The 15,596-nt window shown below is 34.0% G+C and overlaps 1 protein-coding gene across 5 annotated transcripts in view; it reads left to right on the top strand.

Annotated features, from left to right (window-relative positions):
• Positions 1–15,596, top strand: part of ANKRD28 (ankyrin repeat domain 28) — a 98,904-nt gene that overhangs the window by 37,003 nt on the left and 46,305 nt on the right. For 4 of the 5 annotated variants that reach the window (XM_039321224.1, XM_039321222.1, XM_039321226.1 and 1 more), the window contains exons 3-11: positions 443–521; positions 4,096–4,166; positions 5,313–5,513; positions 7,099–7,186; positions 9,889–10,031; positions 10,901–11,113; positions 12,238–12,316; positions 13,144–13,258; positions 14,052–14,134. In XM_039321224.1, coding sequence (XP_039177158.1) covers positions 443–521; positions 4,096–4,166; positions 5,313–5,513; positions 7,099–7,186; positions 9,889–10,031; positions 10,901–11,113; positions 12,238–12,316; positions 13,144–13,258; positions 14,052–14,134 — 1,072 coding nt within the window. The remainder of the gene's footprint in view (positions 1–442; positions 522–4,095; positions 4,167–5,312; positions 5,514–7,098; positions 7,187–9,888; positions 10,032–10,900; positions 11,114–12,237; positions 12,317–13,143; positions 13,259–14,051; positions 14,135–15,596) is intronic. The other variant, XM_039321223.1, reaches the window with a different exon arrangement.

Raw genomic sequence — 15,596 nt, 5'->3', positions numbered from 1 at the left:
ATCTTGTTTATCCAATCAGTGCTTTATTTATTTTATTTTTAGAGTGAGGATACTTATTTAGATTTTTAAAGTTATGATTCATCTACTTAATAGCAAGTAAAATTTGACAATATAATTTATTTAAATAATACTCATTTTTTTAACAAATTGTTTAACGAGAACTTTTAAGTCTGATTAAAACATCCCATTTAAATAAAGGAAATTTTATGTCTTAAAGATTAGAAATGTATTTATATATACATCTGTATGAATTTTAAAATATATTTTCTCCTGTATAATTTTGGCTTATATGGATTTTATTGCTTTATTTTATATTTTCAGTTTTAATATATTGCTTAAATTAAAAAAAATCTGAAAGCAAATATTTTATGCCAGAATTTTAAATTGTAAATATTTCATGAATTAGTTGCTAATGATTAATATTTTTCTCCTCTTAATAAAGGATAATGAAAAGCGGACCCCTTTACATGCTGCTGCATATTTTGGAGATGCAGAAATTATTGAGCTGCTTATTTTATCTGGTATGAAGTTTTTTGTTTATAGATATTTTGGGCAAATTCTTCATACAGAAAACCTTTTTTACAAATCCTTGCAAATGTAGTAAGAAAGTAATCTCCTTTATATATTAACTATTTTAATATCAACAAAAGGTCAACTTTGTGGACATCCATTTCTAAAGAGTTGTAACTGCCACTATGATACTATATTTCTGGCTATTATATTATTTCTGTGATTCAAAAAAAAAATCACAGAGAATCCAAGTTTTAATTAAAAAGTTTATTTTAAAGCAAGCAACAAAAAATAACATTCAGAAAAATTAGAGTTACTATGAATTTTACAGAGGAAAAAATATCAGATATTATGAATTAACATTAAAAACAATGGTTAGAAATAAGTGTTAGGAAGATCTATATGGCTAATTGTCACATTGGAATTCCAATATTTCCCTTTGTTATATGAAAATGTAAGGTTACTAAACTGTTTTTGATTGGAGGAATTTGGGATATTGTTAGAATATGCCAAACTTTCTAGAATGGAAAATCTAGCAAGTTCAGTTGTTTTCAGTGATTATTAGCATGCCAAAAGAGGAAGTAGAAGTTCTTGACTTACAATCAATTCAGTGATCAAAATTATGATGGTGCTAAATGAAGGGACCCATGACCCCTGCCTGAGGTTCCAACCATTGCATGACCCCATAGCCCTCTAATCAAAATTTGGGTGCTTGACTGTGCACCCACCTTTATAATCATGGGAGCACAACTCCTCCTCAACCCCTTAGGCCAGGAAGCTGATTAAGTACATGGATGTCTGTGACAGGCCAGAAACCCTTGGCTAGCTAGACACATCATTTCATGAGCCTCCTATCCCACCATTCCTGGGAAATCTTGCTTTCTCCCAGCCCCACCGCAGCCAGAAAGCCACAGCCACTTAAGCCCAGCAGCACAAGGGTCTCTTCCCCCATTAGTAGCCAGCTCATTTAATGACCATGAGTTACAACCAAAATTCTGGGCTCAATTGTGGCTCTAAGTAAAGGTCTATCTGTATAGCTCAGTGAGTCATGTTGTGTATCATTAGTTCTAGTAGATCAATACATGTAGTCCTTGAGTTACGAGTGTAATGCAGCCTGGCCATTCCACTTGTAACTCAAAAACTTGTAGAGTGAATTTTGTACCTTGAACAAGATCATTCCCTTGCTTGTTAAAACGCACGCAGCTCATTCAGCAAACATGAGGTATCAGGGCGGGGAAGAGCCTAGTAATGGAATAGGCCCCCAAGGCCTCCCCAACCCACTAAGATACCGCATGCTTCCCCCTTCCTTTCTGCCATGCCAGACTCACCTGGGAATATTCTTCTCACTGCCGTGGTTCCTGCTACCGCCCAGATCTGAGGCCAGGGGACGCTTCTGTGCCCTCACATGGCCCAATCCAGGCTCTGGAGGTCTTTTCCAGGCCACTGCTGCTGGATTTGAGGCTGGGGAACGCTTCCTCAGCCCCCTGCAGCCCGATCGGGCCTGAAAAATACCTCTGGAGCCTGGATTGGGCCACGGGGGTGGGCGCAGAAGCGCTCCCCAGCCTCAGATCCAGGCCGCAGAGGCCTGGAAAAGGCCTCCAGAACCCCGATCCAGCCTCCAGAAGAACACGGAAGTGTCCCCCTGCTTCGGTTCCATTCTTTGTTGTAGAGAACAGAGGCCTAAAGTACCATGAGATCATATGAGATCAGTAGCTTGAGATCTCACCCCACTGATCTTGCGTTACTTTAGGCCTTGAATCTCTGTGAACGTACCAAAGGCCTGGAACAGCCAAGAAAGCGAAAGATCTCGATCTTCGCAGGGTGAGTATTAAAGGTCTGGTGCCTAGGGAGACCCAGGGTGGGAAGGGAGGGAATAACCAGGGTGAATATTGCAGAGCTACTGCGGTTGCTTCTAAGGGTGATGCTGCAATATTCGTAACTTCGGGACTTGCTTGTAAGCACTAGGAGGCGCTCACGTAACTTTGAAAGAGCGTTAAGTGAACCCTCGTAACTCAGGAATTATCTGTATAAGGAGATTAAATAAATGATAAGCAAAGCATATATTAAATGTTATGTAGCATTGCAATTTTGAAAAGAAGCAGAGTCTAATAAGGAAATAGGTTTGCTTATTTTTTCTAAAGATACATTGATTGATTGATTGATTTGAAAATATGCCATTTTATCCACCTATCCCATGTTTTAATGTTTTCCTAATAGTAATGCATGCATTCATTTTATTTTTTATTTATTTTAATCCAAGTAGTCTTTTTAACGCTTTTCAAAACATGCCTTGAGAATTTTATGTCTAAAATTAACTAACAGTCCTTTGTAGTTCTTAAGATTATTATTATTATTTTAAATATTTTATTAAGTTTATATAAATGAGGAAAAAGTAGGAACAATACAGGTATGGGGAGGGAAGGGGATGGGGGATTTAGGATGGAATAAGGGTAGGTACAATAATCTCGTACTTTAACAAACAAGCTACCGTCCGGATCATAATAGTGAATAAATATAATTTATACCATACTCAGCCATTTTAAAATAAGATTAACTATAACCATATTAATATGATTTTTAAATAGAAACCTGAGAATTAATATTTCTTTTGCTACTATTCCTATTAACAAAATATTTTAATGGGATAGAAATAAATTTGGATAACTTACTATTCTTCTAAAAGCTCTCTTTTATTCTAAGGATGTAGTTTATTGGAAGCTCCGCATCTTCCATTTCTTGCAGTGTAATCCTATAAATGTTACTTGGAAACTAGTTTCACTGTGTTCAGTGGAGCTTATTTCTAGATAAGATACATAGGATTACAATTTTGAATTCTAATCTGTATTAATTCTTATTTTTGTTTTGGAACTTCAGTTGTGGTTTCCTGAAAGATAATACTGTAAGTTAGCAGGATGCACCTACTATATCATTTTAAACAGATAATTATATTACAAAAGTTGAAAATTATTAATTAGTTAGAGCAGTGGTTCTCAACCTTTTTAATGCTGCGACCCCCAACCGGTCGTAAGTCGAGGACTACTCAACTGGTGCAGCACCGTTTGCAGAATGGGACTTTTGGCAGGCTCAGCAGGACAGAGACAGATGGACAATTCCTATTGGCTTTTGAAAGCAATAGAATTAGACTCTATTCAAGAGAGTCTATTCTATTGGCTTTCAAAAGCCAATAGAATAAAAGGGAGTAGCACAGCCAAGGAAAAGGGGGAAAAATGGCGGACTGCGTTGTTTGGCAACCCCTGTGAAATGGTCGTTCGACCCCAAATGGGGTCCCGACCCACAGGTTGAGAACCACTGAGTTAGAGAATCTACATATTAGTCAGGGAGCTTAATATGTTAATAATCATATCATATGTAAACCTTGTGCCATTCATTTTCTCATTGAATGATTTGGAAAATTAAACTAAATTAAATTTTCTAAAGGAGAAACATAAACTGCAGTTTGCAAAAAACTTGATTAAAGTATACTATTACTAATTAGCAGCACTTAATACTTTTATTATTTCTTTTAAAAATTGTTTGTATGAGATTAATATTGCTTTTTAAAAATTTCTGTGCATCTATTTGCAGGAGCTAGAGTTAATGCCAAAGATAGCAAATGGTTATCTCCTTTACACAGAGCTGTTGCAACACGTAGTGAGGTATGCAAGGTTTTTTAACATTTAAATATATTTTATTTCAAAATATTTTTTTATTGTAATCTTTAATTTATAGCACTTGGAGAAGGATTGGTATTACTCATGCATTGGCACATTTGCAAGCTATATAGAGCTGATATGTAACATCTTCCTGTTATGAAGCTGGTAAAAATTTTTATTTGATATTATACCATCATAGGAATGATTGATTCTAAAGGATGATTGGAATAAGAAGATGAGGATAAGGATGAGGCAGTGAAGACAGTCTATACCAGTGCTACGTTAATCTGTCAAAATAGCTTTTTTAAAATAAATATTAATCGGATTTAACAAAGAATGTAGACAACTAAGTCCCCTCAAATATATATGTGTATTACATTTGGAATATCACTTTCCTATGGGGTTATCTATTACTAATTATAGATATAACAAGTATAATAGTGGATATAATTTAATAGGAATTATGAATTTCAAAAGGGCTTCTGTTCTTCGTTATTATCTAATAAAAAGTCATTTTGCTATGATTCATGAATAGAAACTCTAAGAATTGGGGAGACAGATGGTATTTATCAGCACTACAGCATGATAAGACTTAGAGTGTCATTTTAGCTGACATTAATACATGTTCTAACTTACCTAATATTTGCTACAACCAAAAGGCAGATAGGACTGCTTCCAAAAAATATAGTAACAATTAAAGCATTTGTTTTGCTGTGAAAATAACTAGTAGCTACTGTCAAAAGCATGTTGTGGAGGGGGAGCATGTGTAGTTCTGGGCGAGCTTGCCAAAATGTAGGATGTGATAAGCAAATAAATCTGACAGTTGCCTATGTGAAAACATTCATCCATGTACTTAAATACCATAATTATTTTACAACTACATTTATATGGATTTTTCTTCTTCTCTTCTTAAAGGTCCACCAAAACTACAGTTTTTGCTAGCATTATTCTAAAAGATAAAATTTATCAAAGGTAACAGGATTAGAAATCAGTCACAAATTATTTTTAAATTTTTTATTGACCTTTTCTGCTTAACTCTCCCTTGAATCAGGGTAGATTTCAATGATGTCTTGGTTTTTGGTTTAAGGAAATGTTAAGAGTGGGATGATCATTAGTAATTATATTATATAATGGTGTGTTATTTTTTAGGATGCCGTTCAGGTGTTGTTGAAGCATTCAGCTGATGTCAATGCTCGTGACAAAAACTGGCAAACACCATTACACATAGCAGCTACAAAGAAAGCTGTCAAGTGTGCAGAAGCTTTGGTGCCATTACTCAGTAATGTAAATGTATCAGATCGGGCTGGTAGAACAGCATTACATTATGCAGCTTTGAGTGGACAAGTTCAGGTACAAATGACTTATTTTCAGTTCCCCAAATCCCCTAACTGCAAGCAGGTGTTAATTTATCTGATTTTACTGCTACATATAAAGGAAACCACAGAACATACTTGAAATTTCAAATATGATAGGAAATCATCATAGGGCTAGCATGTTAAAATGGTGCTCTAATCAAGCCATTATTTTATAATTTTTACTCAGTTGATGTTATTGCATTGTGAAACACAAGGAATTAAATATAGAATTACCAAACAAATTTCATGCAAGATACTACCCAGTTCCAGACAAGCAAAGATTCAATAGTGTCCTGCTTTATAGGCACCCAGGCCTTATTGTTTTCTTACTACAGGTGATGTTGGCCTTCCTGGAAAAACCAGACAGGAAACATGACTAGATGAGCTAAATTTACTTTATTATAAGACTACATTAACAGAATCCTTCAAATCTGAAAATATAGATGTTCTCCCTGCCCTTTTAAGTGATGGATCCATTAGGGGGGACCTTTCTAAGTTTCTTTCTTTGGCCACTAAACAGTTGCAGGCTTCTTCTGCCTCTCTTGTCTGATGGTTTGCTAGGTAACATCTTTCTCTTTTCCTCAAGGTGAACTATGCATTCCATCATAGTGGTTTAAATTTAATGATCACTTGTTCAGCAACCATTCAAACATATGATATACTGAGCAGGTGCTGGTTGTAAATGGATCTCATACTTGCAGCCATCATTATATCCTGTGATAACATAATTGTGATTTGAGACTTTCCCTGCTGGCCTCCCACAAGCAAAGTTAATGGAGAATCCTGTAAGAAGTTGGAAGTTGCAGTCATGAGACCCTCACTTAACAAACTGTGGAGCTTGTTAATGGCAACTGGGACTGTTGCAGCTGCTGGTGCTAAACCCCACAGTCACATTTTTTAAACTTAAGACAGTGTTGTTTAATGATTTAAGTTTGAAGATCCATGTGGTGTTTTTAAATGAGGACTACCTATACTTGAAACTGGTTAACAAACTCTACGGACACAATTACATTTTTCTTGTGGTTTGATTCTTGGGCCTATCCTTCATATAAGATGTAGCATTAGATTGGAAACTTTTGCTTGTTCCCTAAGGTTTATGACTTTCTTCAGGATTTCAAAGATAAACTGTATTGCTCTTAGTAAAACTAATATGTCAATAAAATCTAAAATGAGTTTATCTGTCTATTAAAGCTTAGCAAGAGCTTTGGCTTCTGTAGAGAAATATGGAGATAACCTTGAAGAGGTAGTGCAAAAAAGATTAAATATACACCAAATTAGTCTGATAAGGACTAAGGAAGAAGGGTTGAGAAAGATATTTAGGATAACATTGACTTGATTTTGTTTGGAATAAAATGGGGCAGACATAATTCAAAATCCTGTTCCCTAATCCGGCTTACCTTGGAGACTGATACCCTCATTATAAATATAAATTTTAAATGAGATTAAATATTATACCAGCGGTAACATTTTTATTTGTTATAAATAAAATGTTATTGTTTAAAAATGTTACCCAAGCATTGAAGATTGGACTTCACACAAATACTTCTGTATATTAAGAAATATAACTATCTTCATTCTAGATGGTCAATTTATTATTATCTAGAGGTGCCAATATCAATGCCTTTGATAAGAAAGATAGACGGGCTATCCACTGGGCAGCCTATATGGGTATGTAAATTAACTTTTTTTTCCCCTTGACTTCCTTTAAAGTAGGCATTTACATGCTATTTTCTTCCTGCATAGTTTGCATGAGGTTTGAATGGATATTTGGGGGCATATTCCTGTATATTTCCTTCTTGGTACAGATGAAAATTTATTGCTCTACCAGTATTGTAAGGATGACCTAATTTAAAATAATGATATTCTGTTACCAACAGACAATCACATGTTATTATAAGCAAGAGTTCTCGCTCTGAATTTAAAAAACTTTAAGTATCTGCTCTGACAGAGTTACAATTGCTTAAATATTTAAAAATAACTTGTAAGTACTAGAAAGAAAAGGCATTTTATATGTTCTCTGGCAATTATAATATCAGAACTGTAGCAACTTAAAAAAAATATCTATATCCAAGTATTAAAACTGATCAATTAGTGTAGAAATTGAATCTTTTCAAAAGCTTGAACAGATCCCCATATTCCTGGGGACTAATGGGATTGCACTACTCCAAGCAGAACTAGTATTCAGTTTAGAATCCTCTTGGACTCACAACCCTATTCAAGGAACAGGTGGCAGATGAAGCCATTGGAACCTTTACACAATGTTGTATTATGTACCATTTACAGCTATTCCTGGACAGAGGGCTAAGCTCATGACCACACATGCCTGGTTACCTCCTGAAAGGATTGCACCAGTCCCCTTTACATGGGGTTGTCCTTTAGAACAGAGCTTTTTAATCTTTTCACCGATTGTACCACTTTTAGAATATGGAAATATTCAAGTACCACCAGTCGCCTAGCAAAGTGTCAAAAACTTGATGAACAACAACAACAAAAAAAAAAAAACGGAAAAAACCCTAACCCTAATCCCTTTAATATCCTCTCTTCTCTCACCCCCTTTAATATCATCTTTTCTCTCACCCCCTTTAATATCATCTCTTTTCTCATCCCCTTTAATATCCTCTATTCTCTCACCCTTTAATATCCTCTATTCTCTCACCCTCTTTTATATCATCTCTTCCCCCACCCCCCTTTATATCCTCTCTTCTCTCACCCCCTTTAATATCCTCTCTTCTTTCACCCCTCTTTATATCCTCTCTTCTCTCCCCCTCAGCAGGACCAGGCAATGCTGAATCTTTGCCTGAAGACTGCATGAGGCTGCCTGCCCCCCCCCCAAATCAGCTGGAGCTCCATGCGTTGATCCTGGGCTCTTCGCAGGACACAGGCAGGCAACGCTTCGTGCAGCTCCAGCTGAATCTCTGCCTGAAGACTGGATGAGGCTGCCTGCCATCCCCAATCAGCTGGAGCTGTGTGCGCTGATCCTGGGCTTTCCACAGGACCCAGGCAGGCAACGCCTCATGCAGCTCCAGCTGAATCTTTGCCTGAAGACTGGGTGAGGCCACCTGCCACCCCCAATCAGCTGGAGCTGCATGCGCTGATCCTGGCTCTCAGCAGGACCTAGGCAATGCATTGCACATTGCTGAATCTCCACCTGAAGACTGTGTGAGGTTGCCTGCTACCCCTAAGGCCGCCGCCAATCAGCTGGAGCTGCGTGCTTTGATCCTGGACTCTCAGTAGGATCCAGGCAATGTGCAGTTCCAGCTGACTTTCCCACAAGCCTATGCAGAGCTGCTGCCATTTCACCTCATCCACTTTTACACTTTTTTTACACTTTTTTGTATAGTGCTGTTTAACCCTCCAGCCAGGTACCACCTGCCAGGTGCCAATGTACCATTAGGGGTATGCATATCACTGGTTGAAAAGCCCTGCTTTAGAACATCCAGAAACTGCAACTGATATAGAATGCAGCAGTATATTTAGATGTGGATGCTCCTTGGTCAGGCTATGATCTTTTACTCTGCAAACTTTATCGCCTATTAGTATGGGCATATTTCAAAGTATGGTACAGGTAGTCCTCAACCTACAATGACCGTTTGAAATTACAACGGCACTGAAAAAAGTGAGTTAGGACTGTTTTTCAGACTTAAGACTATTGCAGCATCCCCATGGTCACATGATCAAAATTCAGATGCTTAGCAATTGACTGCTTTATAATGGTTGCAGAGTCCCAGGGTCAAGTGACCATCTTTGTAACCTTCTGCCAATAGGGAAAGCTAGATTCACTTAACAATCATGTTCCTAACTTAACAACTGCAGTGAGTCAGTTAACATCTGAGACAAGAAAAGTCATAAAATGAGACAAAATTTGCTTAACAAATGTTTCACTTAGCAACAGAAATTTGTAGTAGTTTTCAGTTGTAGTCTTAAATCAAGGATTATCTGTAGTAAACCTATAAAGCTTTTCATGACATGGGACTGAGTTATTTGATGGACCATCTCTCCAATTACATTTACTTATTCCATTAGGTCCAGCAGTAAAGGCATGAACTGAGTTCTAGTATTAGGGAATGCCATCTGGTGGAATCCAGGAACAGAACCTTTTCTTTCAGGGCACCTATTCTTTAAATCATTTGCCCCCTCAAGCTGGCCTTTTATAAAGCATTAAAGATGGTTTTGTCATTGAGCTTGCTGACAGAACCTGTATAATGAATCTACTGATTTATGACAATAGGTTTCTTTTTACCTCAGATGCTGATTACATGTATGCTTTGTTTGTGTTGTTACATATTTTGTGGTGTTTTGAACTCTTGTTAAAAATTTGAGATGGGTAGTCACATTGAATGAATGAATTTTATTTTATTTTATTTGTTGAGGTTATATTGATGTGGTAAAACTGCTTGTAGCTCATGGAGCAGAAGTGACGTGTAAAGACAAGAAATCATATACACCATTACATGCTGCAGCATCTGCTGATATGATTAATGTAGTCAAGTACCTTCTTGATCTTGGCGTTGATGTAAGTAGAAATAATTCTAAATCACATTATTTCATTTAATTTAATAGGAACATTGCCATAATATAACATCTTTATAAATAACTCATACTTCAAATAAGAGTAAACTTGCTAACATTTCAGTTTTCTTTTTTAAATGTCACTTAATAGATTGTAGTTTGTTTTATTAACTTGTATTTCAAGCAGTATTGTGACAGTCTAATTCTGTCAGAAAGTGTGTAAAAATCATTATTCTCTAAAACTGTAGTCTTCAGTATAAGCCATAAGTATTTTCATGACAAATGTATAAAAGTAATAAAGATAATTTACACAACAGACACAATTAAACACCATTCAAATATTGAAAAAAACAACCAACTTTGCTCATCATCTCACAAATCTAAAACAAACAAGACAACGGAAAAAATGCCAAAAGACAGATTTAAAAAATATATCAATTTTGAAAATATTGTTTTTTCTGACTTTTGCTGCTTTTATATGAACTCTCAGTTGCTTACTATTTTAAATATTGCTGAGATTCAACACAATATGGAGGAATGTCTTATTGTGCACCTTGCCTTATTTCTTCAAATGAACATACCGAAAATATATTTTATTCAGAGATATTATAAGCCTACCCCAGTCTAGTCTACAATGACAGGAAGTAGGCTTTGTTATTTATGGGAATCTATTAGAAGGGATTAAATTGTCTTCTGTAATTTTGACTATTTATATTCAAATTCTGTTTTTTTTTTCAATGACGCACAGTGGTTCCTAAAACTCTTTGAGTATGAGATCTGCTGTGATGGAATAAAAATATTTGATATAGATGGATGGACGGATGGACAGATAGCTTTAATGAAATTTACGTAATTGTTATTATTCTTTAACAGATCAATGAAGCAAATGCATACGGCAATACACCTCTTCATATTGCTTGCTTCAATGGACAAGATATTGTAGTAAATGAACTAATAGACCGTGGTGCTAATGTAAATCAAATGAATAAGAAGGGATTTACACCTTTACATTTTGCTGCTACATCAACTCATGGAGCATTATGTTTAGAGGTTTTGGTTGGTAATGGTGCAGATGTAAATGCGAAGGTAAAATGACTGAAAGGTGAATTTTAAATGCTGTAATAATATTTTGAATATCTTTATATATTAATGTAGATATCATTCCTAAAAGTCATAGAAAGTAAAATATTCATTTTTAATACCCAAGAAATATATTTTATTGTGCGAATATTTAGGGAATATCTAAGGATTATATTCATCTATTAATTACAGGAGGCTTTAACTTATGACCATTTATTTAGCAATGGTTCAAAATTATGATTCTGAAAAAGGTGACTTACAACCTATCCTTAATCTATATATATAAATTTCATTTTGAATATATATTTAGTATATTGATAAATAATAATAGGCAACTTTGAACACTTTAAAAAGTGTTCATTAATATCTGAATAAGTGAAATTTTATGTGATGCAAAATCATCAAACTTAAATTTTCTTTCATTAGAAAGAGACACAGGAAAAAAAAATTGGTCCACAATCCTGAAACTATGTATATGAATCAATATAATTAACATTATTAACTATATGATAATAATTTATGATGTTTACAGTTTACTAAATTAAATATTATAAAAAGACACAAAAATACAATTTATAATGATAGATCAGCAATAGACAAGTGAAAATGTTTCCTCAAATTTATCTTAGCTAATTTTGATTGAAGATTATATAATAAAAGTTTTGAAAAAATAGAAACATCCTTATATATTAAGATTGGCATTTCCAAAATATCTTTATAAGAATAAGGTGTTATTTTATGTATTTAATAATTGGATAAAGTTTTAGATGCCCCTTTACTACACTATTTACAGTCTTATAATTAAAGCCAAAAGTGCAGGTGAATAAGCATAAACACTCATATACTTTCACGTAAAAATTTTGTGTATGCTTTGTATTTAACTTACCTACTATCATTAGCTAGATACCAAGGGACTAAAAAAAATTTGTCAGATGTAATGGTTATTTGGTTATTACTAAGAATAAAAAGTGATCATCTTGAAAAATCTATAGCTTTTTTTTATTTGTAATCACCAGTAGAGTTTTTATATAAAAAGGAATATAAATAGGAAAGAACAACAAGCAGCAAATTCTATATTTAATCTTGTAAATGGTCTTGATAGTCATGGGTTTGACTTCTTTTTCCCCTAGAGTAAAGATGGAAAAACACCATTACATATGACAGCTATTCATGGAAGATTTTCAAGATCACAAACCATCATCCACAATGGTAAAATAAAAAAGCAGTATTACTTATATTGTTTGACTATTATTTGGAATAATCATATGTATTAATTTTTATCTTCTTATATGCTTAAATTAGTAATTATATGAATCTGAATATTTTAAATACAGATTTCAGACTACAGAATCTGTAGGATATTGTTTCTCTTGTTCAGATGTCTGAAATTCCATTATCCTTCAGTGCTTAAGCAGTTCCAAATTCTATTATAGTTTTTATTTGATATTGTTTATAGCTTAGCTTAAATTTACATCCTGACTCCTAACTCTAAAATGTAATGTTATTATTTTTAGTTTTATAAATAGTGATTTTTTAATGAAGAAATTCCATATAGAGTGAAGACTTCTCTGGGTGGTGTAAACTTTTGTCTTCTCATTTCAGTCTTTAATTTGTGGTACAAATTTGCTGATAGTGTTATTTTCACAAAAAAATAATATTTGGGACTGCGAAATTAACTAACATCACTCTATAATCACAAGAATAAAATGCATGTGTACTTTGGTGTTATTTAAATCATAAAACTATTTTTACTTACAAAAAATATTAAAATATTATCACGCTGCAAAATATATGTGGGTCTTGTTATCCAAATTGTATAACAAATCAACAGTAGGTGTCATTGTGTATATTCTTTGTTTTTTCTTTTTTCTTTGTACAGGAAAAATAGTATTAGTTATATAATTGTACTTTCCATAGAATTTAATCTCAGCTTCACCATTTGAAATTCCCCAATAAGATGTTTTTAAATATGAATTTATTTGTTTAACCATTTAATATACTCACATGACTACACTTTATATTAATTTAATATCCAGGAGCAGAAATAGACTGTGAAGATAAAAATGGAAATACACCATTACACATAGCAGCCAGATCTGGCCATGAACTGCTCATTAACACACTGATTACAAGCGGTGCTGATACAGCAAAGTAAGGAGCATTTAAATTTTTTAATTATGTATAAATGTGGTATATGTGTGGGTATGCAAAAGTCATGGATTCAGAAATGGAATTTTCCATGAATTTTATCAGAATGAATCTCTTCTAGATCATTTTAGCTTGGGGAAGCATGACAGTTTCAACGGCATGATTAGGATAGTTCATCGGCATGATTAGGATAGTTCATCATAATCCAGAAAGGAAACAGAACATGAGTTTTGCAGATACCTAAAATGCATGTTGATTCAGAAAGTTTTGAGCAATAGGTGATAACTCCTTAAGGCATTTTAGTGCCTCAGTAATAATATAGTAGCAAAGGTTATAAAGTGCTTTTTGGAGCAGAAGACTCTCATTCAAATGTAATATAGTATCCTGCATAAAAGCTAGGAAATTACCTGGGTAAAGTGGTGCTTGAAAGAATACAAAATACCCAACCGATATCTTTGAAATATGATTCTTTGCAATAGAAAACATTAATGACAGCTTACACGGCATTTTCCAGAGAATTTACTGGTTTAAATATTCTATGACAAATAGAGTTCATAATTCTTTAAATTCATCTGTTGATATGCAATCTAATATATCCCTCCAAAATTTACAAAACAATATTTATAAATTTATAGTTCTGGCAGTAAAATTTATAATTTAATTCAACAGTCAAATCTCAATGTATTAGGACATTTTAACTCTATGAAATTAATGTCCATGAAATGGAATTTGGCATGACATCCTGCACTATATGTATTGTAATAAGACTGTGATGTCTGATTGTGGTGTATCTTAGGCAGGGAATACATGGAATGTTTCCTCTCCATTTGGCAGCATTAAGTGGATTTTCAGACTGTTGCAGAAAGCTGCTTTCATCAGGTAGGCTATTTAAATTAATTTTAACTCTTCTCCTTTGAGCTGCTTGCATATTGAAGAAAAGAATTTGATATTATCAAAGCAAATGCACTATAAAAGGTTTCTATAGCAGAACTAGGCACTGATAATTATTGAAAGCTATGGCCTTATCTCTAATCCACACGGAAAAATCAATAACTTGATTTAAAAATTACAGTTTTCAGATAGTGCTTTTTTTTAAAAAAAAACAGTTAAATAAATGCGTGTCTAAGAAGGGAATTCAGGGTCAACCCTGCCTGTCCTGTGAGTGAACAGTAACTAGCAAATTAGTCTCCTTGCTGCCATCACTTCGCTATAAACTAACTGGTTTTCCCTTCCACACCAGCCTTTTGGGGAACCAGGAGAGGACTTAAGACTTTGCTGCACTCTTGGTCTGAATGAATGAAGAGAGGAAAACAAAATAAAAAAATCAGTGAGTCAGTAACTTAGCCAAGCTGAGACAAATAAAAAGGTCACTGCTAGGATTGAAACAAAAAAAACAACCCCAGCTTCATTAAAAATAAGTTTCCATTAACACCACACACAGTTTAAATACAAAATAACACAATTCTAATTATGGCTAAATAACTTCCAACCTGTAACTGTCTTATACAGGACTTCAACTAAATCCCTCAGAAAATACGTCTAAAACTCTTCCTATCAGAAACTCCCAGAATCCTTTCTTTTCCCATTTATTGGCCCTTAAGGATCAAATTTGACTTTTGATTTAAAGGGCAGGTAGTCTGCACTACAGCATGATATGCTATCTTTGGTCAGTGTTTATTTGTTTTATTTATTAATCACATTTGTATAACCACCCATCTCGCCAAAAGCAATTCTGATGGCATGCAATAATAAAGCAAACAGCAGATATAAAAATATATTTTAAAAAATCCCCATTGTATTAGTGATCAAAACTAATGTTTTGGTGTTCTTTATTTTTTAATCATGTGAATATTCTGAATTATTATAATATAAACAATGAAAAATGGGATATAAATTTATAACTAAAAAAAGATAACTTTTTAATTTAGTAACATAGATTATACCCAGAAATGTCTTTAATTTTTATAGCTTGGTTTTAAGCTGGTTTAGTGATTTGATTATAGAAAATTTAATTCTCTATTCATAAACCTTTGTTTTAATCAAATAGTTGTTAGCTTTCATATGCATTTATTTATAAAATTTGTTACCTGCTCTGTATTATTACTCTAATTCCACATCATTGTTTGATCTGCTAACCATTCTAGCATTACTGACTTCTCAAATGAATTTGCATGCATGATGTAGCCAAAATAAATTAGAAGCAGTCTTGTGATTTTAACTTCTAGTGATGTTTCTGGTTTTATATGATTCAGCATTTCTCTATTAGTTGTTCTGGCTGTCCATGGTATCAATAATTTACACCAGCACCATAGTTTAAAGGTGTCGATTATTCTTCGGTCAG

Source organism: Crotalus tigris, unplaced genomic scaffold, assembly GCF_016545835.1.
Source record: "Crotalus tigris isolate CLP2741 ecotype Arizona unplaced genomic scaffold, ASM1654583v1 scf7180000023722.550826, whole genome shotgun sequence".
In the NCBI taxonomy this organism is placed as follows: domain Eukaryota; kingdom Metazoa; phylum Chordata; class Lepidosauria; order Squamata; family Viperidae; genus Crotalus; species Crotalus tigris.
Note: the sequence above shows the minus strand (reverse complement) of the source record. Positions and strands in the feature narration are given on the sequence as shown.